Here is a 27,317-nt window from a genome sequence, read left to right as displayed (position 1 = left end):
AAATATGAAGCCAGCAGCAGCTAGTTAGCTTAGCATAAAGACTAGCGGCAGGAGGAAACAGCTACCAGAGCCAGGCTGTTTGTTACAAGCTCCTTGTTTCCATTTTGTGCTAAGCTAACCGGCTGCAGGCTGTAACTTCATACAGTAGGGACAGATATGTAGTATCGTGTTATCGATCTTCTCATTTAAAATTCAGCAGAAAACTAATAAATATATATTTCCCAAAATGTCAAACTATTCCTTATAGCTGTAGTGTTTTATCAAAATGTACATAGTCTCGTTTTAACTCTGAATTAATGTCGGAGTTTCTACAATATTTCAGATTATACTCCATACTTATAGTGTTTTATAACTGCGGCTCTTTTTGTCAAGGATGAAATGGAAACAGGGAACGATCACACACCTGAGCTTCCATCTTGGCCCTGCGCTCCTCCTCCTCTTTGCGTTTTCGCATGTTCTCGTTCTCCTGCTGAGCCTCGGCGAACGACTGCAGGAACTGGTCAAAGACGCCAAAGAACTCATCTGGCTGCATCTTACTGGCATCCTCGCCAAAGTGCTTTACTGCCTTCAGAAACTGTGGGACCAAAGAGAAGGGGGCACACATGGGATTAGATTTACAGCGGGACACAGTCGAACCATGTTTTACTCCGTCTTTGACTGTTTTACAGGGGGACTCGTTAGGTCTCAGCTCTTTGAAATAAGAGCAGGGTACCAGTAGTTGGGCTTTGAAGCCCGTGTTAACTCAGATGTGACCGGCTACTGATTACAGCTGAGGCCAGAGACTGGAGCCAGAGCCCAAATTAAGGCAACATGTTTGTTGAATGTTTTTCACAGTAAGTTAAAAAAGAGGACATCCAGATGTGAGGTCATGCTGACAACATACACCTTCTAAGATGTGCAGCGATCTGTCCATGGCACGCAAACTCCGTCAGGTTACTTCAATTATTTGTTAACGGTTGGTTAGTGTGCGATGCATTCAGAATCAGAATCAGCTTTATTGGCCATGTATGCTTACGCATACATGGAATTTGTCTCCGGTTTCCACTCCGCTGTCAATGTACAAACAAAAAAAATTCAGGTACGATGCGTTTTTTTTTTTTTTTACTTCCTCACAAAAGGACGGAATTTTTTTTCTCTACATCTTGATATTTATGCACACAAACAAGATGCACGGAGTTGTTTAAAGAGTCAGTATGTGTGTATGCGTACAGAGGACCACTGTAAACATATTTAACTACGGGACACCGTCAATTATTTGCAGAAAACGAATGGCTGCCATGTGACCAGCTGAGCACTTGGGTCAATGTAACACACGCTCAGAGATAAAAAAACCTCTGCACCAATAAATGTGGGCAGATGCATAAATTTAAAATTTAAAACTTCAGGGTGTCAAGCTTTTCCCAGAAAGGTGAATATGCTCAGGTTTCTGGTAGTAAAAAGACCAATTCTCATAAAATGTCTGCAAAATCCAGACCTTTTGCGCTACAAATGAGAAGTAAATTCACATTCTGCTGGCCTCTAATGTTCACAACGACCTCCCACATTCAAATGTAACGATAACATTTGATAAAAGCTTTCATTAAATAACGTGAGGTCGAACATAATGGTGAAAAAATGCTATTTTCCGTCTCTGTTCCTGCTTTTCTCTCTTGACCTGCACACATGGCAGCGAGCAGGCGGACCAATAAAGTGGCAGGAAGCTGAAACACTTCACTCCCGCGGTTAGCTTTCCTACAAAAGGTGACAGACGAGGTCAATAAGGCACATATGAAACAGCTGCATCCGAGAGGAAATGGGACGCTTTCTGTTTCTACAAGTGACACTGGTGCTGTCCGGTCTGCTCGAACACACTCAGCGGGACGTACCAGTTCCTTGGCCTCGGCGAGAGAGTCCTCCACATCGGAGAAGCTGAAGCTGGCCACGGTGATGAACTGACTCACGACCGACACAAACTTGTCGCCCAGCTCCTGCGGTCGCTTCTTCTGATATTCCAGCTCCTACGAGTGAAAGTTATCCAGAAGAGGGAAACGTTGAAGTAAAGCTCGACCCGCACTAAATATTGCACAACAGCATGACCAATACATGAACGCGCGTTATGTCGTAGATCTTTGCGACTCACACTCTCCACGCTTTTTAAGCCGCTGCGCATGTTGCCGATATCTTTTTCCAGCTCAGTCATGCTGCAAAAAAGAAAAGCGATTGTTCAATACAAAAAGGGAAAGCAGTTGAAAGTCAGGCAGCAGGATCTTCACAGCTCCACCTACTTGACTTTGGCGGCATCAGAGAGACTCTGCAGGTCCTCCTGGAACATCAGGACTTTGGGGTATTTCTTCTCCAGGATGGTGATCAGGTAGTGCAGGAGGGTTATGTTTCTGCAAACAGGAGACGTACAGACACTGAGGTGGACCAAGCTTCGAGGCAGCGGACGTGTCAAATGTGCAATATATATTGCTTTTATTATGCGAATAACCATATGGAGTTTCATCTATACCACATTCCCTGTTCCAGACGTGACTTTTTGTAAATTGCATGCCGTTCTTTTTGTTTTACGGCCTGCCAGTTTTGATGTATTTATGTTCTCTGCCGACTCCTAAAACTCCTTCTTAAACTACAGCTGTAGCTTAGCGGTAAACTGTAGCTGTATCTTTCGGTCGTGCGGACATATTTTGTATCTCATTCCTGGAACCCGCTCTGTCTTTGGTGAAAGTGCTTCTAAAGTTGTTGCACCCTTATCTTGGGAAGAGCTACAGAGTCACTTTTGGCTATTCATTTTAAAAGCAAGGAAGATTATTCTGGTATAATGAAGGTCAAATCAAATAAAAACCATAAATGTTACAGTTGAAAATTGTTCGTACTTGTCGATACTGGATTTGGTATCAGCAATCTTGTTGAGCGAAGACACCTTGAAGCCGTAAGCGTTGCCCCTCTGACCCTTGTTCATGAAGTTTCCAAAGGCCAGCACCACCTCCAGCAGCTGCTTCAGGTTTCTGCTGTGTAAAATCTCCTTAGACGCCCTACTGAGAGCTGAGACAGGAAAACAGGAAAAAAGGTGATTAAAGGTGTCCGACTGATTCACTTTAAGACTTCGGTAGCTTGGCAAGCCACTACAGAGATGCTTCAAAGGAGAATACATTTCTTACTTTTACATTTTTGAGTTATATCACTAAAAGATTTTTCTTACCTTCAACTTTGGGTTTGATCTCAGCTATCCTCTCGGCAAACTTCTTTTTGAAGTATAAGGACTGCAGCCTCTGCTGGTAGTGGTTTATTCTGGACAGGGGATGGAAAATATGTGTCAGAGGAACAAACTGAGTCAAAAATAATAAAATGATGAACAGGGAAATCCACCAAGTTAGACAAAAGCCACAAACATGGACATTGTGCTCTGGCAAAATAAAGCAAAGCCGCCTGTGTGCTCATTCAATCGCACATATAACGTTGTGGTGATGAAGCTTATTTTTGGCAGTGTTTTTCATTTCAGCTTATAAAACCACCGACTCTGCAGCTAATGAATACCACTGTGACTTTTGTCACTATACTGTAGGAACGCCAGTTACCCTAGTTTCTGATCTGAATGTATTTATGGCAGTTAGTGGCTGAGTTGTGACACGTTATTAAATTACTGTTATTATGTTACAGACTTGATTTATTCACCGACACGATTAAGATGAGTCACACATTCAGCTATTGTTCCCCCGGCTAAGTAGAAAGCCACGTGTGACTTCACTTATCTGCCCTGACTGAGAGGAAACAATGGCTATTGTTTGTCAGCACTTCTGATCTGCAGAGCGCTGCACTGACCTGATACTGTCAGGTCTGATGGTAATATCTGTTTAATACAGAAGAAAAAAGGTAGAACATAAGAAAGAAAACCGTTATGGCTGAAGTACCTGCTCATCTCATAGAAGAAGCGGTCAGGTTTTGCCATTCGGTCGAGCTCATGTTTGTGTTCCTCCAGAAGATCCACATCGCTCTTCTCTGGGACAAACTTCAGCAGCTGAAGGAAGAAAAAAAGACGTCTTTCATTCCCAATTCAAACATTCACCTGTACTCATCTCTGTTAGAGGCAGAGGAGGGGGTTATCACATTGTATATTATAAATTGCTTTAACAGACACAAAGGGCTGAATCTCTGCTGTCATGCTTTTGCATCTCACTGTCTCTCTCCCCTTCAATATAAAGAACATTAACCAAATATGCTGTTATCAGAGTTGTAGCTTGTTACCCACAATTTCAACATTGGCTCTGAAAATAGGTGAACACGTGGCTTAATGCTGACAGGCATGAATTGCTGCTATTTTTAGAAAGCAGTCAAAGTGCAATCGCTACATGAAGGCACGTTTGATTCACCCAGCAGTACTTGCTGCTTCGCAGTGAACCCGATGACGTACCTGCTCCAGCATGTCTTTGGGAAGGTCCTCCTGTTCGTCCATGGTCAGGATGGCTCTCTTCATCTCCTCGTTAGAAAGCTTCAGCCTGCAGCGCACAACGGATGCATTACTTTAGCTGCCCTTCGCATTGAAGACGGCTTTGAGTTCAATTTAAATCACATCACGTAGACATACTTAACACCTCCTTGTGTACATATAGGTTCTAAAGAAAATGACAGATGAGCTAATAAATAAAAATCCCAATGAGATCAGTGAGATCTATTACTTACAAAGACATCTTTGCTCGTTAACCTTTACGTTTCGTACTATTGACATGATTTTATCTGGTTGGGCAGTTATTAATTCTTATTTTCTCTTTTACTTTCCTGTAGATGATGCTTGTAATAAACATTGTAGTGTGGTTTGAGGTTGAGGGAGAGCACCGTATGCTTATATGTGCTGTTTTTATGCCATTGCATTAAGTGTGTGTTTATGCTATTATATAACTTTATGTTATTTGTTTAGTTTTTTATTCATCTCTTATCGACCTCTTTAAAAATGAGATTGTGTATCCTCAAAACAAAATTTTGAAAAGTAAAATAAATTTGACATACAAGGGGAAATATCCCTCACAGCCTGTGCAGTGTCAGTAATGTTTCATAAGATGATGCTGATGCAAACGTACCGCGAGAGGAGGATGTTGCAGTTCTGAGCTCGACGGCCGTCAATGACTGACAGCTCCTTGACTTTTTTAGAGCTCAGCGTGTCGTCTTCTGCTTCTTTCTGTGAGCAAACCGATGAAGAGGTCAGAGTGCAACAGGCCAGTTCAACTTGCACAAGACACACAGACACGCAACAACGAAGACGACGCATGCCCTAAAAGACCAAACTGAAAATACAGTACAAAGACTTTGAAAACAGTCAGACAGGGAGGTCGTCACATTCATCAGTACATGCAAATAGGACACACAAATAAAGGCAGCGGACTCTCAACCGTCTCACGAGTCATTATATACATTTAAGTAAGATGGACAAAAGGACATGACGTACAGTACAACATATAAATAAAGATAGAATCCACGAAGAGCGACACAAATTCCAGACTGTACATCTACTGTACTGTAAGAGCACTCACCTGTTTGCTGTTATTGATCATAAAGAAGTCCTAAAATGCAGGCAAGAAGCAGGGAAGACGTAAGCACTCATTAGAATAAGTAAAGCAGTTACGTGATCGCAGCCCATAAAAACAAACAGCTAATGAATCAAAGCTCATTCTGTGCTTAGACAACGACGGATCCGTCACTGATGGAGTGAGCAGCATTGAGGCGTGAGTGGGTGTTCAGTTGTTTACAGTTCACATGCTGTGCACAAAAAAAATCAACCTGAAGATCTAAAGTTTTGCCTCTGTGTGTGTGAGCAGAGATGCTTCCGGTTGAGTCTTTTTCAGTGTTTTTTGAAGATCGTATTTTGTGTGCTGGACATGCTTCTTGAACTTTTGAAAAGGCATGCTCATTCTCTTCTAAACAACTCAAAGTCACTACCGATTAAGAATATCAAGTAACTAAGAGGAAACAGCTGATTCTGAGCAGCTCACTCATGCATCAGGATCAAAAGCACAAACTAAAATAGCAAAAACAGCATTCTGTTGCAATGTAAGAAGGCGTTTAAGATGATTCAAGCCTGAAAGTTTAGTAACACTTTCTATCACACCCGCGTCCATGATGCATTATAAACATACTTATAATGCATTATAATCTGCTTATAGCACCGTGTAATTATAACAACTAATAACAAAAATCACAAAGCATATTTTTGTAAGGATCATAATGTATTTTAACTGTTATGGTTGTAAAACATAAGTCATTATAAAATGCTTAATAATCTGCTATGTTAAAAAGCATTATGAATGTTTATGTGTGCTTTAAAAATCACACACTGCTATAAGGAGATTATAACACATTACAAGTATGTTTACGATGCATTATAGAAATGGGCGTCACAGAAAGTGCTACCGAAAGTTTTGCATCTAAGAAACTCCCAAATAAACCTGGAGATTTCCCCGTCTACTTATTTATTTATTTTATTTTCTTTGCCTCAGGCAGACTTTTGTTTTTTTGTAAATGATCTGACCTCTCCCCCTTTTCTCCAACTTTTCTTGAGAAATCAAAAGTTGCAAAACAAGAAAATCTCATCAGAAGCAAAGTCTAAATCCAAAAAGGCAAGCCAGCTAAGCCCTCAGCAACTCAACCCCCCCGGGCCTCTCTGACAATAGACGGCCACATTTGGAGAGCTGGAGAGATGAACTGCCTCGTCCTCAGTACCTGCTGTCTCTGATAGGCTGAGAAGGTCTTTTCAATGTCCTCCAGATCCAGGATTTTGAAAACCTTGGCATCGTCCACCTCCATCCAGATAGTGCCCTCCAGTTTATTCTGAGCAGAGGACAACAAGACATTTATATCTCATATTCTAACACCAAGCATCAAGATATTGTTATATATGTTATATATTCAGGTCCTTTTGTGCCTCCGCTGTTCTCACCTCAGCTAACTTGGCCCAGTTGAAGGACTTGAGTGCGTTGGATGGCTGGGGAATGTTCTTCGTCTTCAGGGATGGTCCAAGGGGTGCTCCCGGCGGGGGAGGGATACCTCCGACGAGTGGGCGTCCAGGAGGAGGTGGGGGTCCACCCGGAGGAGGCGGTGGGGGAGGTGGAGGAGGCATCATGCCCCCAGGGGGCGGCGGGGGAGGTGGGCACATACCAAACGCTGAGATGGGTGGAGGAGGACCACCGGGCGGACCGGGGGCGAGGGGAGGGCCTCCAGGAACAACAGCTGCCCGTCTCTGCAGGGAGAGTATTACACAATCTGAACACTGGACAGGAAAATACTTATACAGAATATTACTTATACAGCCTTGTCATTTCAACTTGATGATCAGAAGGCTAATGAACCCTCTGTCTTTTGAACAAAGACAAACTGAAAGACGCAACCAGAGGGGGATGACCAAGTCAAGGTATACAGAGAGAGAACAGCTTCCCATCGGGGGGCACATTTCAACCCAACCCCTGTCCTGTGTACCATGCTCTGAGCAATAAACGTGTGACAATACTCAGAGATCTTTGTCTAGTCATTGACCACGGTGGGAACCATTGTCCTATCTTTGTTCAATTTAAATTAGTCCTTGCTCATATAAAATTAATCTTTCGTAATATATATTTCAGGTGTCAAAATATTGTGCATTGCACAAAAATGTTGCTCTATTCTTCTGTTTCATTGATGGGACTCTGTAACTTGTATTCTGCTGACATAACAGAAATAATAAGGGTTCAAAGGTGTTGCTGTTTCAGGCAAGCAACAACATAAAGTAAAAAATCAATATGCAACGAGATAGAAGTGTTTCCATTTGTCAGTGATTTGTCATTAACACAACATTCAATCAGGTTTCATTTACAGGTCATTATAAAGTGGCCAGTGAACATAAAGGACGACGTACGGTGCTGAGTTCGTGCAGTCGGACGGTGAGTTCGGCCACTTGCTGTTTGACATTCTTGTGCTCGGTGCTCTCCTTTTCCAGCTTCTCTTTCATCTTGTTGAGGGTCTGCATCATGTCCTCTTTCTCCTGAGTCTTTGCATCACATTCACGCTCCTTCTTATCAAACTTCTGCTGCAGCTCATGGTGCTCTGAAATGGGAAGCCACGGCGATATGTTCGTCATATTGAGTTAATTAACAAACGTATTCTATTTCAGTCAAATCATTTGTAGTCTTACGAACCTTTTCGCATTTTCTCTGCCTGCTCTTTCCACTGTTTGACCTCATTTTCATTGACCAGCCTGCATAAAGGATGACACACATAATCAACTCCAGTGAACAACTCCAGTCATTGTTTTTCTGAACTTAAAAGGGAATCTATTTTTGAAACACTGCTGAGCGCGAGGCTTTTTAATGTCTCATCAAACACAACATTGTTCTGCATTCTACAATCTGGCAGCCGAGTAATCTGTTCCATGTCGTCACTCGGTCTGTCTCGGAGGAAGAAATGAGGACTCACATCCGGACAACGTTCTTCACGTTAAAGTTCTCCAGTGGTGTGACGTCGGGATCGTGACCTTTGTCATTCTGCAAGACCATCTGCTGGACAATGCGATCCAACAGCAGCCAGTACTGCACCGTGTTACCGCTTCTCTTGTCTGAGGAGAGAGGGAGGAAGAGTTTCCCATGAGCCTCAGTAATTAGAATGAATTTCTCTCCATTAGTGTCAGTACAGGAACAGCTGGATCCACAGCTGGATCCACAGCGGCTGTTTTATTATGATGAACCAAAGGACTGATTTCCAAAATTAGCTCCTAACTGATGAGATAAATAGAAGCACTATAACTAGGTTACAAGGTGACGCATGTAAGTGTTACAGATTGGTGAGACTGCATCCATCATGAGGGACAACATGTTTACCGTTGTTCAATGCATCACAATATATTCAGTGATATTATTCTGATTACTCTTTTCTATGAAGTATCATCACCAGCTTCTATTTTATTAACTCTTGAGTCTGACCGCAGCACCGTATTTGCGGCTGAAGTGTTAATTACACGCTTAATGCCTCAGCAAAGTAACGGAGAGGGGTCTTGTTAAAAAAGCCACTCGGAGGGGGGGGAAGGTGAGAGTCAAAGAAAAATCGCAGCCGCTTTCTGGCTCTTTGTTTTCAAGTCAAGTGTCGTGAGGAAGCTGGCTAAAATTGTAATCCAACATGGTGCATTTTCTTGCAGAAAAACAGTAACAAAACCTGAATATTAGCCAACAATGGTCTCCGACTTTGAGTGAGTAAAGTATTAAGTTTGGCTGGGAATGTGCTTATCCAATATCTGGACTGACTAATCTGCACAAAGTCAACATCCTTATCTTTCTGGCCATAAACCAGAAGGTACAGATGCTCCGTGTATTTTGTGGGAGTAATACTACCACCTTGTTTAGAGTCATTTCGTTTGTAAACTCACCAGCCTTTAATCCCATTTCACAGTATGTTTGTGTGACGGAAGTTGTCCAAACATTGTACAGTGTGCAGCCAAGTATTAAACAATGTAAAGAAAACACTCACGTGGCATGAGGAGACAGTGATGCAGGACAGACATAAAGTGCGGGTGTGCATCAGTGTGGTTCATCTTCTTGCGGATGAGATCAAAAACTTGGTTGGCACTTTTGGTGTCTATATGTACCTGGAGGAGAAGAAGCGAAACAACAGCACCTGTGAATATCTCCTGCTAAATATTCTACAGTCACAAATAATGCAAGAATGATGTCAGGGAATTATAGTGTTTTTTCTTCTCCTTACCGACTCAAAACGTTTCGACAAAGCCAGCTCATCCTCGTTCCGCAGCATCTCAAAGTAGTCTAAATGTCTGAGAGTGTGAATGGAAAAACACGAGATAAGAAAGGCAGCGTGCAATTGTGCTGCACATGTATACTTCATGTTGTGCTTTGCAAGAAAGCAAGGAAAGTCGTGATCAACACACATTGACCGGCATCACTCTGGAGCAGGTGTATTCTTCCCAAAGCTCCAGACATTACTGTATTTTCTGTTCCTTCTCACCTGTCTAATGTGGAGTTTTCATGAGAGCGTAGCTTATCGATCACCGGTTGGATCCCCAACATGAGAAACTCATATCGTAGGTGGATACGGAATTCCAAACTTGTCTGTATTTAAAAAAAAAAAAACAGAAAAAGAAATGAGCAGTAGAACTGTTTTAAAGAGTCTCTTTAATGACACGATGACCTTCCAGTGTGGAAGGAAGCATGAAAGCGGTCTAATGTTTATAATTCACCTCTCCAGCGCCTTGACTCAGCACAGCATTTATAAAGGACATGATGGCTGTTTTCAGGTTGACCTCATCTCTGTATCGCCCTGTACTGCGGTCCAGATCGTTTATAAGGGTCTGCGGGATGACAGGTCATTACAGTTAAGATATCTTCACACACTGTTGCTTTTAAATGACTTTATCGATCTACGAATGATGATAAAACCACTGCCGTGCGCTTGGCCTGCTCCCACCCACCTGAAATCTTGTCCTCTCGCAGGCGAAGCGTTGGTAGTGCAGCATGGCCTCCAGGATTTTTTTGTGTCCGCCGGGCACCAGACACACGGCGCCCATGATCTCCAACACCGCCACCTTGGTTTTGATGTTCTCCGTGGCCAGGCTCTGAGCGACGATGTTGATGCTCTCGGAGTGAGAGAGGACGTGGGCGCGGCCCTGCGAGTTGTTCATCAGAGCTTTGATGCAGCCGATCAGAGACGTGTGGATCTGCGACTCCGTGGTCTCATAGTCCATGCTCTTCAGGAAGTTCAGGATACACGTGAGGCCGTCCAGGTCGATAAAACGGGTCACGAACCTGAGATGGGGAGAGGGAAATCATCTTAGTTCGGGAGACTAGTTTTAATGTGAAAAACTATAAACTCACAAATAAAGTAAAGCTGTAAATGTGTGTATCTATGCGTGTCCATTTATCCACTCTCTATGTCCTTGTGCTATATCATCTTGACTAAATGTAATAAGTAACTCACAACATTTGGTTTTAAAGTGCAGTGAAAAGCTCAGGGTCCAGAAATGCTTTAATGAACATTCAGGTCAATGGGAAACCGACAGTGCAGTGACCTTTATGGGTGTACACAAGGTCAAGGTGAGAGCAGCTGAAAACATGAAAAGAGATGTGATGATGGATGACATAATATATTAAGGACAAGGAGGAGATAAAAGAGACAGGAGAGAGTGAGATGAGGGATGTATTTGTCCACCTCATGGGTTGCGTCCTCAGAGCAGTCTTCAAGCTCTCGATGGTTTTGTTCCTCTCTTCCTCGTCTTCTTTCTCCAGAGCGAGGAGCGTCGTTCTCTGTCCAACAGAAGATTAAACATAGTCTGAAGTCTGAGGGGCGGGACAAATAGAGCTAACCTTACTGATTTCCAGAGATGTACAGGTCACATGGAGCATTTATTCCCAGCTAATTAAAAAGTATGTTATTCGTTGGCTCACAAGAGGTTATTAGGTTGTATTCAAATAGCCCAGAGGCACAGATTTGTCTCAGAGGGTTTTACAATGTTGGACCTCTGAATCGGATAAGGAAAGGAAGAGCAACAGAGGCCGGGTCCTTCTTCCAGGACTATTTTGTGACCATTTGTTTTATCCAAAAAGAAAGAATTACTTACAGCTGCCATTGAATTGAGCTGATCAATGTAGTATTCTGGCCAACTAGTGGCACTTTTGTTTTCTTCTTGTTCCTGAAAAACAGAGAATAACAGAGAGTGAAAGATGCTGTGCAGTGATCCACATGGGCATTGTTTTTAAGGAATGTCACACACAACAGGGGAAAGAAAACATGAGATGAGTTTATTAGAAAAAGATGTTTTGGGCTTCAGAATATTAATTGGGAGCGATTGAGATTTTGAAGTTTAAAAAACGTGGTCTTGAAGGAAATATTGCAGAAAGTCAAAAGTCGTTGGGTGGTTCACGACACGTTTGAATAAATCAAAGTCAAACTGCAAACCAGATGGAGAACTTCATTTCATCATTGTCAGACCAATTGGCCTTGAAAGACATGAAACATATAAAGAGCAACAAACACACGGGGAACAGAAGGTTCAGGGAATAAATAGCCAAAAAGCCAAAAAAATGGAGCAGGAAATGAAAAGTAGGGCGCCACAGATATCCAGCCCATTTGATCATCGAGTGCTTCACTAAGTGCTTCAGGAGGTGGTGAGACGTGCAGAAAAGAGAGCACAGCTGCTCGGGAAAATCTTGAGATTAGCAAATGAATGTTAAAACGGTGGATTAAGGACACGGCCTGATTTATGCTGCGATTAATCTCCTGATGGGCACGTTTGTATCATAAGTGAAATATAAGAAATAACTGTAAGACATTTCTTAGATGATTGAATTTTCTAACTCGAGGGGCAAAACACTGAGGAGAAAAGGACTTGACCATGAACTTGGCTTGTACATAAAAGGGCCCCAGCTTTCATTTTAACTATGGCTCCATTAAGCACAAGTGAGCTGTGACCATCAGAAACTAATTGGGGGTCAGTTAATAAAGCGGCCTGCAGAGAGACTTGGCTGCTCCGAAAGACACTGCAGGCTTTGGCCGGTCTGCGGGGATCGTGCAGTGACGGGAAGGTCTGATCCTGCTGTTCCACTCACGTCCGGTGCCAGCTTGACCCGGCAGGGCGCTGGACGGAGTTCAGTCCATTACTGGAGCAGACGCAGAGGTGGGGCCGCTTCCTTTCGCATCGTAAAGTGTTCATCTTTCAACTCGGAAGTCAGCGCTCTTCAAACGCTGACATGTCTTTCGTTTATTTAGGGTCACGATGAGAGAGAAAAAGTGGGGAGTGTATTTCTGGGAGTCTATTTTTTTTTTTTTCTTCACATTTGAGACAGTAAAGATCAAAGGCACGTTAGGAAACAGGAATCAATCTCAGTTATTTAGAGTCTGCTTGAGAGGGAAGTTAAGTTACAGCTCTGTCCTCTCACAAATAAGCTTTTTTGGGATGAAATTTGAAACCTAACTGCAAAAAAATCTCTGCTAACAACCAGATCAGTAAATCTTCCTCTTGGCAGACGATGGAGCTTACAGGAGAGCTGACGAAGGAGGAGGAGGAAGACTGATTCTCTGTAGCATGATTTCATCGGCTCAGGTGCCCGGCCAAGCCAAACAGCTCAAGCTTTGCTGCTTTTGACTGACTTATCTCCTTCAGGCCGGGCCCAACTTCTGAAGCCAAGGGACCACCGGTGAAAAAAGAGCAGCCTTATCACTCGCGGGCTCAGAGCGCCCTGGTAATGACCCCACCTTCCTCCTTATCATCCCCCCCCCTGCCAGACACACAAGAGCTGCACCTGTGGAAGTGAAGCCTTCCTGTTTGCCTTGGACAACCGACCGCATCGTTTGCCTCTTTTCTCCACACCCACCCACACACACACACACACACACACGCACACGCACACGCACACGCACACGCACATGCACCCCCTTCCTCTCTGAGCTTAGATGAGTTTGTATCTGTCTGGGTCAGGGCCAGAGCCTGCTGCCGAGTCAGCAATATTGATGTCTTTTTGTAACTCCTTCCTTCCCCCCCCCTCTCTGCAGGTCGATGCGGCACATAAAGATTTGTTTCCACCTTCACACCAACACTGAAACCACCGTGCAACATTTTGGGTTATATTTTCAAAGCGGGCCTTGAGACTACTCCTAATGAGGCCACTAATTGGGACACAGTAGAAACGGGAGCACACACCATGCTGTTGTCATTTCCACTACCTTCTCTCGCCTTATAGCTGCAGGCTAGTGGACGTTGTGTTCAGCCAAAGTCATAAGAGCATCAATACTCAAACAAATGGATGATAATCGATCACGGCTTATGACGCAGGTCTCAGACCTCTTAGCAGATTCATTGACGCAACACATATTGGTTCTGCTTCATGAGTTGACATAAATACACATTATTGGCACATAGATATGGACGCTACATCTAAGCCAGTTAGCTTAGCTTAGCATAAAGATTGCAAGCGGTGGGAAACAGCTAGCCTGGCTCCGTTTAAAAGGTAACAAAATCTGCCTACAACCACCTCACTTATTACTTCAAAGAGTGTTAAACTATTCATTTAAAGATTCTAAATGTTATATTTTGATGGTCCAAACTAACTCTTAACCAAAAGGTCAGTAATATTAATATCACATGACCGGGATGAGGTCAGCAGTGATGTGAGACTTTCTTCCTTCATATCTAAACTCTCTGAGCTCAATTGAATTAACACAAAAAGGGATAAATGTGAAAAGTACAGAATATTCCATGCTTTGACTTTTGCAAATTTTGTTTAAAAAAAATCCCCTTATTTGTAATGAGCACGATTGCAACCAGTGCAATACTTTGTATGCATGATGGGTTTCTGCAGCTGTGTTCTTTGAGGACCTGTACTGCGCACCGACATGCAAACTATTCATTCATCACACTAACTCCCAACTCTCCTCACCTCCAGTTTGTAAGCGGACGTAGGAAAAGCATGCCCCGTCTGCATTATCAGTCAGGACAGGATATCCTACACACTCATACCTTCAGAAACACTGCAGTACAAATGCGAGGGCACAGTCAATGGCGCTTTGAAAGCTCAACTCCAGTTGATCTAAACTAGACCAGGCGTCTGCGTTTTCCTGGAATGAATATACAGGGAGAGGAAGAACAGCTGACAGTCCTTTTATCGCGAAGGAAAAGACATAATAAAATATGACGCTGTCACAGAGTGGTAGAGTATGTTATGGCTACGCTGAATGCTTTGATGGGACAGGTGTACTATCTAAAAAGGAGAACCCGCATGTTTAAAAATCCTTCGCTTGAATCAGGGAGGACAGTCAAACAATGAGACAAAGGAGAACAGTTTGGAGTCACCAGAAACCTGCATTACATGTCAGTACTTTATAACTCCTGACCCTGCCTTCTCTGTCAGTGGATTATCTAATGGAAAAGGCTAGATTTAGCGTTTGTGTTACTCCCTCTAGATGTCACTATTTTTATATCCACCTTGTGTAACCTCCACTTAGGTGAGTTATTCATGGTGGAGCTTTGAAGAGGCAGTGCAGACGTATTATATAGTGATGAGGAAAGGGACAGGAATTGAAGAAATACATCACATAATGGGGAATAAAGTTATTAGAAAGTACTCTTGGTGGTACTGGAGTACGTATTGTATGTATTATAGGCAGTTCAGGTTGCTATATAATGTGTGCATTTTCATCTTATATGCAGCTGTATACACCTTAAAGATGAAAGCCTGCAGACAGATACACTGTGCAGGCAACACACTCATGCCTGTTGTGAGCAGAGGAATACAGTGATACAACGTTCTGTGGTCTGTGTTTTAGAAAAGTCACAGCTTCAGATAACAACAAATCAATGAGGGAGGCGATTACACAAACTTGGCAGGATATTTGCAGATATTGTTCAGCCAAAGCAGCCAGCCTGCAGCAAGCGTGCAGAGGCCGATGTGGAGTTTGACTTAATGCACAGTGAAAGTCGCTCACCTTCTTTTTGCTGCAGTAGATTTGCCATTTCTTCTCTGCAGGCAGAGCGAACATGGCTTCCCTGTGCTTCTCGGTAAGGTCGAGCTCATCCTGCAAAGTGGGGACAAAAATGCAGATACGGTTAAGAAACATCTATTTAAAAATATCCACATCAATCAATTCTGTTCCCCCCCCCCCCCCCCCCCCAAAAATAAAAACATGTGCCAGGCAGGGGCAGGGGCAGTCGCAACAGAGCCCTGCTCTCTGTTTGAGACGGGTTTGTGCTGAATCTAATCATGATCGGTTGGATATCACCCGGTGCTCTCATCGTCAAATCCAACAGGACTCTGAATCAAATCAGATGTCTCGCTGGCGTTAGACGTGTGAGTAATGGGGGGAAAACAGAAGATAAGGTGTGGTCTGTCTTGCTCGACATGTGGTAACAAACATCTGGAGACAACATGCGTCACTACGTCTGACAGATATTTCACAGAGGCACGCAAAGGGTGCTGCTGGGAAGACTAAAGCCAGAGAGCACACTCAATGCACGTCTCAAAGAGTTTCTATCCTAATTCAAATGTATGTTTTTTGTTGTTGCAAGTTTGTTGTTAATGTTCTGTTTGAGAGTGTAGGACGGAAAAAGAAGCTTTGACTTGCAGGTTTTGTTGGAAAACTTTTCTCAATGAATCTCAAGTTCAAAGGTCGGGTTTAATTGATCGTAAAACAGAGCAGATGGCCCCAACTTATTCCACAACGCGAGTCTTTATTTTTTTCCCCCAAGCAAGCTCGTTCAGATTATACACGCACATGGTGGCTCATACTGGGCAAAGAGAAAAGCACGTGGCTGTTTTCTTTCGGTAAATAGAGCGACTGAAATCCTCTCCTTGTCGTCACACTCAACTTACTCAATTATGTCTTCATAAAGGGCGCGGAGACAAAAACAAGCAATTAGCAGACGGCGGAGGCCGAGACATTAAGAGCTCCCGAATGAGGTCTATTGATGTGCAAAAATGTCATGCTTAGATTACTGTGGCGACCACGGGAGAGGGAAATGGGGCACGAGAGAGAGAGAGAGAGAGAGCGAGAGAGAGAGAGAGAGAGAGAGGAGAGCACAACAAATTAGAAGTGACAATGAGGAAGAATAGCAGCCCGGCCCCGTTATTCACAGGCTAGTGTAAACTGGGAGGATGTGACCGTTTATTTGGGAATGTCCTAAAAAAAAGCAGACAGTGAAAAACAATGACGTAAGATTATATTTTAAAGACTTTATTAATAACATATTAAAGTGTCTGTTATGCTAGATGTTAAACATGCGTTGTATAAAACCACAAATATTTTTTAAAGGAAGGTAAAAAATAATTTCCTAAAACAGCTGGGCACTGTAGTTTTTGGCAAACGTACCCAAACAGGAGCAAATCTTTGGGGGGACTATTTTGAGCTGCAGATTTATAAACATTTTGGTGCTGTAGTCAGTGCTCACAGCAGCACAATGGTATGTGTGGGATTGACTCAAAATAAAGTATCGTGGTCATGCTCATAAAAGCAAAAGTCACCCAGTGCAATGGTGTGGCTGATTTATGTGTTTGTTGGACAACAGTGGAGGTCTAAGGCAGTAAGGAGTATGATGTATAAGACTTCAACTACACAGGGAAAAGGGATTTGCTGACATGAAGAAAAAATATAGACTAACACCAGACTTATCTGTCAAATGAAAACATGAATTGTTTCTTTTGAAGTCTTACAATGAGTCTGGTCAGAAACAGCAGCATGAAGTCTTACCACCAACTCGGAGAACATGCCATCCAGCTCATCATATCCGGGCATCGGCAGTGCCGGCTCCATGACCTGCAGGGCAAAGTCCTCCCTGAGCCTGTAGGTGATCTCCGGGTGATCGCTGCTGTTGAAACAGCAGAAGATGAAAGACAGGCCGCCACGGCCGCCGCCGGCACGTTTCCGAGGAGCCATGGCTGTCCGATGCGTCCGGCTGGTCGGGTAGGGAGGGTGGGAGGCTCCTTCGGGGGCCTCTTTACAGCCTCCTCCACCTCAGAGTGTGGCCTCCGTCAGAGAGTACTGTCGACACGGAGAAGGGACACTTAAGCTTGTGCTTTTTAAACTGGCATTCACAGAGACAGAGGAACAATAGTACTAAATAAAAAAGATTAATACTTTATGTTGAATGAAATCTGAAGCCACTCAGCAACACTTTAAGGACATTAGTCGACCGACTAGTTCCTGACTAGCAGGCGGAGTTTTCCACAGTTACAACCTAACCCTCTGCCCCAGGTAATGGTGAATGGTGAAGAGTCATAGCTTTTGTAGGAAAACTACAATGCATCGTATCAGTGAAGGCCAGCACTGAAAGATTTCATTATATCTTTTACACAAAAGGCCCCCGGAGGAGTGTGATATTTGAAATGGAGACTGTAATTTGCCAGGATTAGTTTATTCAGGCCTTTTCATCTCCCCTTCCTTCCTATTCAGCATCGGCTTCCCTCTACAGACCTAACGAGGAATGATTAGAGGGGTGTGTTTACAATGACCAGGGTAAAGAGGTGTGTGAAGCCTTTTCGTGGTTTTGAAGTCATTGTGGGTTAAGAGCAAAAACACAGGCCCTCTTTTAAACCCTGAGACGATACGGTGTGTAAGTCGGACTGCATGTGAGATTTACAAGACGAGGAGTCCACGTCAAACTTGAACATACACCGCTTCAATCATCCGATAACCATCAACGCCAGACTTTCCCTTCCTGGCTCTGCTGACTTCGTAGATGTGATTACACACATGGTTTGGTCTCCGGCAGCTGCATTTTCACCAGTAATGTAGGAAATGTGTGCAATCCTGTTGGACTACTGTCCCATCTGCCCTCCCTCTCTATCACAGAGGAAAGAAAATCGAGATCAGCTGTCATAAATGAACAGCATTGATGAGGAAGGTTGAGCACATTACAGACAGACCATGTTCAGGGTATTTTTGGGCTGGTTTTAGCCACGCTAGCCGCTGGAATGTAGGGATGGCAATGTCGGTGTGTCGGCCGTTCCACCACTTTAGTCCAGTCTGAAACATCTTAAGAACTCAATGGATTGCCATGTAACTTTGTGCAGAAGTTCATGTTCCCCAGAGGATAGATCCTAATAACTTTGGTTATCCTCTGATTAAAATGGCAACAATTATTTAATGGGTTGACATGACATTTGGTTCAGACATTCATGCTCACCTGAGGATCATTTCTAATAACTTTAGTGAGCCATTACATTTCCATTTAGTGCCACCATCAGATTAGAATATTCATTTGTCCAGTTCTTTGGTTTATAGCCAATGACATCCCTATGTGCCGCAGCTGTACCTTGTGTATGGTGCTAATGTTAGCAAATGTTAGCATGCTAACACGTCTAAACTAAGATGGTGAACATCTTAAACATCTGCATGTTAGCATTGTCACCGTGAGCATGTTGCCATTCTAGCTTTAACATTGAGCTCAAAGCACCGCTGTGCTACAGTAGAGCCTCACAGAGCCTCCAGCGCGGCTGTTGACCGTTAGTCTTGTTTAATGTTACAGTCCTTATGTCTTTTCTTTAGATAGTATTCTGACCTGGGATCAGATGACCTGTATGTGGAGCAGTTGGTTCTCTGGTTACGGCTATTCAAACACTACCAGTGACAGTTTACTCTGTTGCTAAAAAAAAAATTTATTTTGAGACAAGACAGACCTCGAACCTCGCTACTGACAACATAAACAAGTTTGATTTGTAACAAACTCCTAATTCGTACAAACGCACGGAGTAAGAGGGGAGACAGCTGCGGTGCGAGCTCTCAGACCTGCTGGCTCAACTCCAAGCAGGAATGATGGAATAAAGTGCACAAGATCTCTCAAGATACCGTCGTCAGCATGTCACAAAAACAGCTCTCCGGTCTCCCTCCCCGCTGTGCCGGTCAGTGTGATGCCAAGTATCATAATCACAGAGGCTGCGCTGACCTGCAGGAATTTATTTTCTTGGGGACCGGCAGCCCGCTGACCATTACCAAGTTCACTTGACCTTTCTTTGTGTGTTCATAGCAAATTTAACCCCGTCCTGTCATGTACTTCACTGTAATCGAAGATTGCGCGTCACTATGCTCGTTGGAATAGGGCGACGGAGAAAGCTAAAGTTCTCTCTTCCAAAAGGAAAAGTGAGGACATTTCCTGTGGCAACTTTCTGTAAGTAGAGCCACTAAAAAAAAAAATCCATTTTGTGGTCTTCCTAAATAAAGACCGATGCCATCACTGTCTCATTTTAGTCACTTTTTGGGTTCATCTGCTATCCAGCAGCTGTACTTTTCAAATATGGAACAGCCGCTGAAGCCGCCTGAGACTGTTTCCACCCACCAGAAGATCTAGAAATCTGTCCTGAAATGTGTTTTATTCTCTGTCTCCTTTAACATGCTGATGACAACAAAAGCAAAACAAGCAAATCCCACAAAGGAATATAATCAAAACTCTTAAAAGCCCAAAGATAAAGAAACCATTTCACAATGTAATGTTTTGTTCCAAGGTAAACTGTGTTGATAATGATTTATTGCAATGGCCACTTAATCAGACACACAAGACATTCGTCCAAATCACCACTTGTGTTTCTTTGTGGCCAACAAACTCGTAATAACTGGCAAACTGTCAAAAAAAAAAACCTAACAATAGCCAACTTTCCATCCCTAGAATATCCTCTCTCAGAAATACCTATATATATACAAAGCTTATATCGTACTACACAGACAAATGGCCACACATGAGATAAAGTACACAGCGGCTCACCTTTACGAACACACTGTATTTATTTTGACACATCCTTGACTTTTCCAAATAGACTACCAGAGGCCTCAGCAGCAGCTGCTTGGCTTCACGCTCACCACCTATTCTAGCATGAAGGGAAGAAGAAATTCAAAGCCCCCTTTGACCATATTAGTCCACAAAACTGCCCATCTTTTCCATTAGCTAAAGCGAGCAATAAACGTTGTATAAACTCGTGAGCCAGAGTGGGACAGCGCTGGTCCCCATCCAGCTACAGGAACCTGCGGATGTGCCATGTGGGGAGGGTACAAAGAGGCAGAACATAAAGACGGGGAACGTTTAAGATTTGGACCAGGACACTAGGAAGAGCGCCAGGCTTTAATAGTGGCCAAACCGTGGAATTACAATTTCCGGGTCCGTTACCCGACGCCATTGGGCCTGAAAGACTTTTCCCCCATAGGTGAACATCAGGTAAATAACCTTTCCAGTACGAACACTTGAATAGATGTTTTTTTTAATTATTAAGCCCTCAAAATTGTAGAATGCACTAATAGCCAAATTCAGAGTTTCCTTCCTCCGTTCATGAGCATGAGCCTGAGTCAGGACTGGGTGTCGGGGTTAAAGGAAAAGCTCTTGCTCTCTGGGCTCCATGGATGTGGAAGATTGCTGGAAGATCCAGCTATTGTCATCTTTATGTAACACTCGGGACATCAAACGTTCTTTGCTTTCATGCACCAATAAGCAACTTTCCTATGAATGAACGGGGCCCCGCCTCCAACGCTGCATCCCGTTCTCTTCATACATCCACGGTTTGAACATGCAGACCGTGACACCGTTAAGACGTAGTGTTTGTGCTGTAATTGTTAACCTGTGAGACTCGAGTGCGTCGACATTAGCCCCCGGAGGCCGTCTGTCAAACGGTCAAGGTTCCCAACAAAAACAGAGGCCTGTTAGAACAAGAGCACATTCCTCTCACAGCCAGGTGAGCTCCGTGACCCTGAACAACACCCGTACACCTTCCACTGTCACCTGCTCCAACAGAGAAGAAACACGGATTACTTCAAATCCCAAAACAAGCATGCACAACTCACGCAGTCAACCTGACCCTCAGCTGTCCGAGCAGTAAAAGAGAGCAGAATTAATGCTTATTTCCAGGAAGTATCCTTCTAGCAGGCCTGTTTGAAATGTTAACAGTCTCCGAGTTGATGATAATGCCATGCAACAGCTGCACTTTCCATATAATCAAGAATAATGATGTTTATACTGACATAAATCAACTCTTGGGACTGTGCTGGAGAAACATCATGAATTTTGTAAGCTGCTTCTTACAGACAGCACGAGGCATTCTTGTTGCACTCCTTCATTCATACCCAATTAAACCCGCCCACCCATTTCCACACAAACATTTCTCTTCTTTGTCTGTCGTGCATTTCTATCCTTGGATAGCCTTGTTGTTTTTCGGGACCATGTGGTTTGGCGGGTGACCTGGCGTCGGGCCAGGCTGTAAAGAGAGTCTCAGTGTTTGTAAAGCGAGTGCGAGCCCCGTGCATGGTGCCTGCACGAGTGTCATGTCCGCTGGAGAAAAGGCAGAAGCAGAGAGGAGCATCTGAAGCAAAACACAGAGAGACGCCCATGTTACTAAACACGAGTGCAAAGGAACAGAGAGTAAGAATTCATAGAAGGTCTGACACGTTTCCATCCAGCTGGCTTCATTCTTCTTCTGCTCTCTTCTTGTTCTCCTCCACTGTTCAAGCTTACTTCAAGATCATCTTTGTTTGCCGAACGTTGATGGCGTAGTGGACTACGTAGTGAAAAGGATGGGTTTGATTTCTCTGGTCCTGCTAGCATTTGCTTGCAATCTAAACTAATCATTAAAACAGAAAGTCTGTTTCTAAACCGAATCAAATCCAAGTAAAAACATATCCTATCGTCTAATAGTAATGTAGTAGTCTCTCATATAATAACTGCTGTCATAAAAAGGTGGCTTTGTGTCTATATTCTATGAATACTAACAGGTCCACTTAAAGCTCGAGCAGGAATCTAACCTTGGAGAGAGAACACAGTGGACAGTAGTGTATTGAAAGCAGATGTGTGAAATACCTTCTTTTGCAGCAGCTGGCATCTATCAGCACTTTCTGGCACACTGAGATGTACTTTTAATTTTTGATATCTACAGCTGCCGGAATCATCGGCAGCACTAATGACGCAGTAGAACAAATCTCCTACGTTTCTAATTGAGCTCTGCAGCTGATGGAAGAAACCTTGGATGAGAATGTGAGTATTGGAGCCGTAATAACAATCAATACCAGGCAACGGGGTTGCTGGAAAATTCATTCGTGCTTTTAATCAAACACAAAATCTTAAATAAACCCAAAACGTGTTGTTTTGGGTTTAGCTGTAATGACGGGAAAATAAAACCCCGTAAACGCTGATAACTGACTGCATGCGAGTGTAGCTGCAGCTGTGTTGTAGGCGGACCAGAAAGGCATTTGGTACACATAAGTTTAATCTTCTTTTCTGATTTAGGATTTGGGACGGATCAGACTTGCAATTTGAAGATCGTCTCAGCACAGGATTGTCAATGTAAGGCAGCTCGACGTTGTAGGTAGTGTTGACGTCTCATGCTATCTGACTACATGGCGTTACAGTGTCTCCCACGCTGACAAATTAAAAATGTACTCGTATTAACAAAGGAGCCACTGGAGACACGGTTCATAATTTGGGGATTTGCAGTGAGCTTTACTCAAAAGGTTTCTGGACTTTTGGAACCCCCCCCCCCTATGGGTGTTGTGCACGACATTTGTTCATTTATTTTGGATCAATTTGGACAGCTGCAAACAAAAGGCTCGGGAGTCACACAGGGAAGGCTGCTGGCAGTCCTTTCAGCTTCGGAGCTGCCCTGCTGAAAATCAATCAGCAACCCAGTGTTTGGACACAGAGCGTTTGCTTAACCTGCGAAACTCAAAACTGTGTGTTGACTCAAGTCAACCGCAAAATGCTCAACAGCAACAACAGTCAAAAGTAGTAAAAACAGTCTATTTCTGCAGAACACGAAAACAGAAAAACTCAAATATCTTTTCCTCCAAGCCAACGTTAATAACCGCTAACTGAAAGTAAACGTGTTGTTTCTAAAAAACAAAAGAAGAAGCCATTTGGCAACTATTTTCATGTTGGAAGTGATGCTTCACGTTTGTCTAATTTTCTCCGGTTTAGCTACGGTACAAACGGCACAGTGGTGTCCAATTGTCTCGCACAGCTGGATAGCACACATAACGCTCATTCTGCCAATTACTTAATGGCGCCCCGAGTACACAGCGAGTAAACACACGCAGACTTGGACACACATCAGAAAACAACTGGGCCGAGACAGAAATGCTGACTGGCAGGTTAAGAGGAGATTACAATCAACCAGTCAGACATCAGAGAGCCGTCAAAAGCAGCAGTGTTACAGTAGCAGAGCCGTGTGCTCGTGTGCATTTAGGATCGTCTGTCTAGATGTGACAACGGCACATTGCCTCTGGAGCGTTTAATGTCACATGGCTGAGGGAGCGGTGCTGAAGCAGGCTCTCAGATTACAGGATTAACATACAGAGAGAGAGAGCGCAGAGAAATGGATCACAGCACAGAGACAGACAACGGAAGCATTTCTTCCACCGGCTGACACATTTCACACTAAATGGACGACATGGTTGCGGGTTACAAAACTGTCCCATCTTGTAGCACTTTGAAGTAGCGACAGTTGCTGAAATGCAGTGCCTTTCTTTTGGTGTGGTGGTTTTTCCAGTTGTTATTACAACACACATCATTGGTATACGTGTTGATTTGGAACAACAAGGCACTGCCGCAGTGTTTCTACTGCATGTTTGCTCAACCAACATTATTATGGCCAGCTGTAATATTCAACATAACATTTAATGGTTCACAGTAAAGCTACATTATATTCTGTGCTCTGTTACTAACACACTGCAGTATCCGTTGTAACCTCTATCAGCCATATCGCATTAAGGTAATCTAATCATTCTCCACATCGTTCCTCGTTAAACAGACCCGAGGTCTTCACACGTTTCATCCGGAGAGACATTCAGTCGCAGTCAGTATGTGATGAAGACCAAATGAATGGGAGATAACGGCTGTGATTAACTCACTGTGTTCATTCTTCATGCTGACGTCACAGCATTATCTTATGGACGGAGGGGGTTGTGCAAACCCTGCGCTGATGAACTAATGTTTGTCAGTGACGTTGTTTTGTTGCCTGGGAGAGATTCAGTCACTGCTGAACCTAATTTGTGGTATTAAGAGCTACTCCTTAAGGGGTTGCCGCAATGATCTAAAAGCCTAGAGATGGTCCGTTTACTGGCAGACCCCGCCATGTGTTTGTTTTGACTCAAACACTTTAATGAGCGGTGTATTATAGTAACACTGTTTTGCACAGGACTAGAACGGTACGTCTCATTCATAGAGACGCTGGATGCTTTGAACACAAACATCTGTATCTCCGAAAATGAAAGAAATCACCATCATCTAACTGGAGATAAGACAGAAAAATTCACTTTTTTTGTGAGATAAGACTGTGTTATTTAAAACTGTTCCACACCTTAAAAACGTAATTTGGTGGTATTCCCCGTTAACTCTCACATGCATGAATAATAGCATGCAAAAAGGAAAATGTACATTTAGGATTGGGGAGTGTGCGGCTGAAATGTAGGGAGGACAGAGATTAAAAAGCAGGTTAAAAGGCTGCTGCTCTTTCCGCAGGCAGCGTTGTCAAACCCGTTCTGCAGAACAGACTCTTCAACCCCCCACACTCAACATGTTAGCATTCTTCCTCGGGTCAGCCCTTCAAGTAGAGGTTAGGCTCGGGGCAAAGAAGGAAACTACTCAAAACAGGCGACAATATGCTGGCGAGGGTTTCATCTTCCGTCATCTTGGTTCAGTTTGTTGGCTTTGATCTAACTCACTTAAAAATAGCACGAGCAGCGCGTAGCATGCCGCTACATTATTATGAAAAATCTGAACAAAAAAAAACAGCTGTCTTCTTCATGCAGGTTAAAGTTTGGGTCATAAATTACAAGGTTGTTGTTGTTTTCAGCTATAATAATTAGCAATTGGGATTCATATCCACGATGTTTTGGATCTAATGTCTTGATGAGCAGATGTTTGGAAAATGCTGTTTATCATCATTTTGAATGGAGAGTTAACTTTTATGAGAATGAATTATGAGAGAAGAGTCTTTACTGTGTTGTCAGTCAGACTATTCCTGTTACATATGTTAGCGTTGAGAGAATGAAAACTAGTTAGCGAGCAAGCAGAGACGTTGAACCAGCTACATAATTAGCTATAGGGCTGTGCAATCTGACCATAATCTTCTATTCCAATAAAGGTCATTATTTTATATCTCGATAACAATATATAGCATATAAAGAGAAAAATAATAAATACTTCCAGCTATTCACTGACTGTGTTTGCATGCAGTCAAACAAATACGGGGAATAAGCAATATTCTTATCAGTTCTGATTTTCTGAAAAAGGGAAAGAAATTGTGCATCTTGATATGTGACTTCATCATGATATGATTTAATTCAAAGTCAATTATCATATTTAATTATCGCCCAGCCCTAGTTAAAGGTATTATCATAATAAGCGATAATTATTAGTTAAAAGTGATGGATAAACAATTGAAAAGGATGATTAAAACTTCCAGCTTCTGCCACTCAAAGTGGTACAAACGAGCATAAAACCAACATAAGATAAGATATTTTACTGTGGACTCACACACATCAGCAGTGCACAGTCCAACACTACAGTAGTAGTAAAACAGATCTCAGATCGTCAACACTGGGGCGTGGAGAGGTTATAATCTCTTCTCGGAGACCCTGAGCTGCAGTCTGTCCTTTAAAAAAATAATAAAAATCCCTTCCTCTCTCTCTCTCAGTTGCTATGGTAACCTGAGTGAAGGGTGACCGGTGCATGCTGGGTGAGTGAGTGTTTAATGTAAGCCCCTTCCACCAGACATTACCCTCCTTTTTTTAATCTCCTCTGGATGTTTATAGGGAGGAGAAAACAGGATTGTCTCTCTAATTCAGCAGACAAAAAAAAACAAAACACAAATAACAAAAAACCATTACGGATTACAGGAGGAACATCTAGCTTCATCCAGAGTCCGTCCTCATGTAGCACAGGAGGCTGAACAGTATTTACATGTAGAGTATTCATAGAACCTGAGAAGGATGGGCAGCGACAGGAAATGAGTGAATGAGCACCAGACCCCCCCCCCCCCCTTTGTGCTCAAGGTGACTTTCTTTTACATTGACCTGATTATCTGGACTCCGCCCCCCTTCACACACACACACACACACACACACACACACACACACACACACACACTTGACACCGATAATGGACTTCATTCGTCAAAACCACAGTGGGAGGTATAGCAGCCTGTAGCCTCTGTGTGCACCAAACACATATTTCTACCACCACCTCACCCTATCTCCAGACCAGCCTTGTCATTACGGGGCATTCCCCACATAGACGGGACAACTCTCTCACCAAGAGATCAGCCCCGGGGGCTTGATCGGAGCACCCTGTCATCCTCCCCTTCCCCCTCCCCCAACACCATTTTTTTCCGCACTGACACCTCCTAATAAGACAGAATCACCTCCGTCTTGGTGAGAGGATCCCAGTCTGTATATCCTGGGGAGTGATAAAGCAAACCAGCAGCCCTGACTCCCCTCAGCCACACACACACACACACACACACACACAGAGAAGACACCGATAGCCTCCGACTATCTGCCGGTCACATGCAGTCCACACACATTCCAATCAGCAGCCGGGTTCGGCTCCCGCACTCCCTTTTTTCTCCTTCATCATGCACTCATTTGATTACAGGGTAGAATAGGCAGATTCACTGAGCTCTTCGTCTTACCCTGTCTGTTGCATTCCCCCTTCTTTATCCTCAACTCACTGCGATATCCAGCTTCCTGCGCTAGTCGACAGAAGAGCACAACACACGGCCGTGCATTTCCTACGCAAGGTATGTCATCCACGCAGGTTCAAAGGCTTCACTGACAAGCACCTTTGGATCCCAGAGGCTGTTCCAAGGAAAATCCCAGTTTCACTGATGGCTCTGAGGGGAGGGGGGGGGGGGGGGGGG

The 27,317-nt window shown here is 43.5% G+C and overlaps 1 protein-coding gene across 3 annotated transcripts in view; it reads right to left on the bottom strand.

Annotated features, from left to right (window-relative positions):
* daam1b (dishevelled associated activator of morphogenesis 1b) overlaps window positions 1-27,317 on the bottom strand; it is a 43,002-nt gene that overhangs the window by 1,935 nt on the left and 13,750 nt on the right. Inside the window, exons 1-25 of one of the 3 annotated variants that reach the window (XM_031870280.1) lie at window positions 27,090-27,311; window positions 17,179-17,469; window positions 15,421-15,510; window positions 11,561-11,632; window positions 11,152-11,246; window positions 10,415-10,748; window positions 10,184-10,294; window positions 9,952-10,055; window positions 9,694-9,760; window positions 9,460-9,577; window positions 8,416-8,554; window positions 8,139-8,197; window positions 7,859-8,046; window positions 6,908-7,207; window positions 6,691-6,798; window positions 5,505-5,534; window positions 5,055-5,152; window positions 4,391-4,475; window positions 3,891-3,997; window positions 3,182-3,270; window positions 2,856-3,024; window positions 2,265-2,372; window positions 2,120-2,180; window positions 1,866-1,997; window positions 404-574 (exon numbers count right to left, since the gene is read on the bottom strand). In XM_031870280.1, the coding sequence (XP_031726140.1) occupies window positions 404-574; window positions 1,866-1,997; window positions 2,120-2,180; window positions 2,265-2,372; window positions 2,856-3,024; window positions 3,182-3,270; window positions 3,891-3,997; window positions 4,391-4,475; window positions 5,055-5,152; window positions 5,505-5,534; window positions 6,691-6,798; window positions 6,908-7,207; window positions 7,859-8,046; window positions 8,139-8,197; window positions 8,416-8,554; window positions 9,460-9,577; window positions 9,694-9,760; window positions 9,952-10,055; window positions 10,184-10,294; window positions 10,415-10,748; window positions 11,152-11,246; window positions 11,561-11,632; window positions 15,421-15,510; window positions 17,179-17,364 (3,021 nt within the window). In that variant the 5' untranslated portion in view covers window positions 17,365-17,469; window positions 27,090-27,311. Of the gene's footprint in view, window positions 1-403; window positions 575-1,865; window positions 1,998-2,119; window positions 2,181-2,264; window positions 2,373-2,855; window positions 3,025-3,181; window positions 3,271-3,890; window positions 3,998-4,390; window positions 4,476-5,054; window positions 5,153-5,504; window positions 5,535-6,690; window positions 6,799-6,907; window positions 7,208-7,858; window positions 8,047-8,138; window positions 8,198-8,415; window positions 8,555-9,459; window positions 9,578-9,693; window positions 9,761-9,951; window positions 10,056-10,183; window positions 10,295-10,414; window positions 10,749-11,151; window positions 11,247-11,560; window positions 11,633-15,420; window positions 15,511-17,178; window positions 17,470-27,089; window positions 27,312-27,317 lie in introns of those variants that run through there. The other 2 variants (XM_031870279.1, XM_031870281.1) reach the window with 2 other exon arrangements.

This window comes from Anarrhichthys ocellatus, unplaced genomic scaffold (genome assembly GCF_004355925.1).
Source record: "Anarrhichthys ocellatus isolate YVR2014 unplaced genomic scaffold, GSC_Weel_1.0 scaffold52, whole genome shotgun sequence".
Taxonomy (NCBI): Eukaryota; Metazoa; Chordata; class Actinopteri; order Perciformes; family Anarhichadidae; genus Anarrhichthys; species Anarrhichthys ocellatus.
Note: the sequence above shows the minus strand (reverse complement) of the source record. Positions and strands in the feature narration are given on the sequence as shown.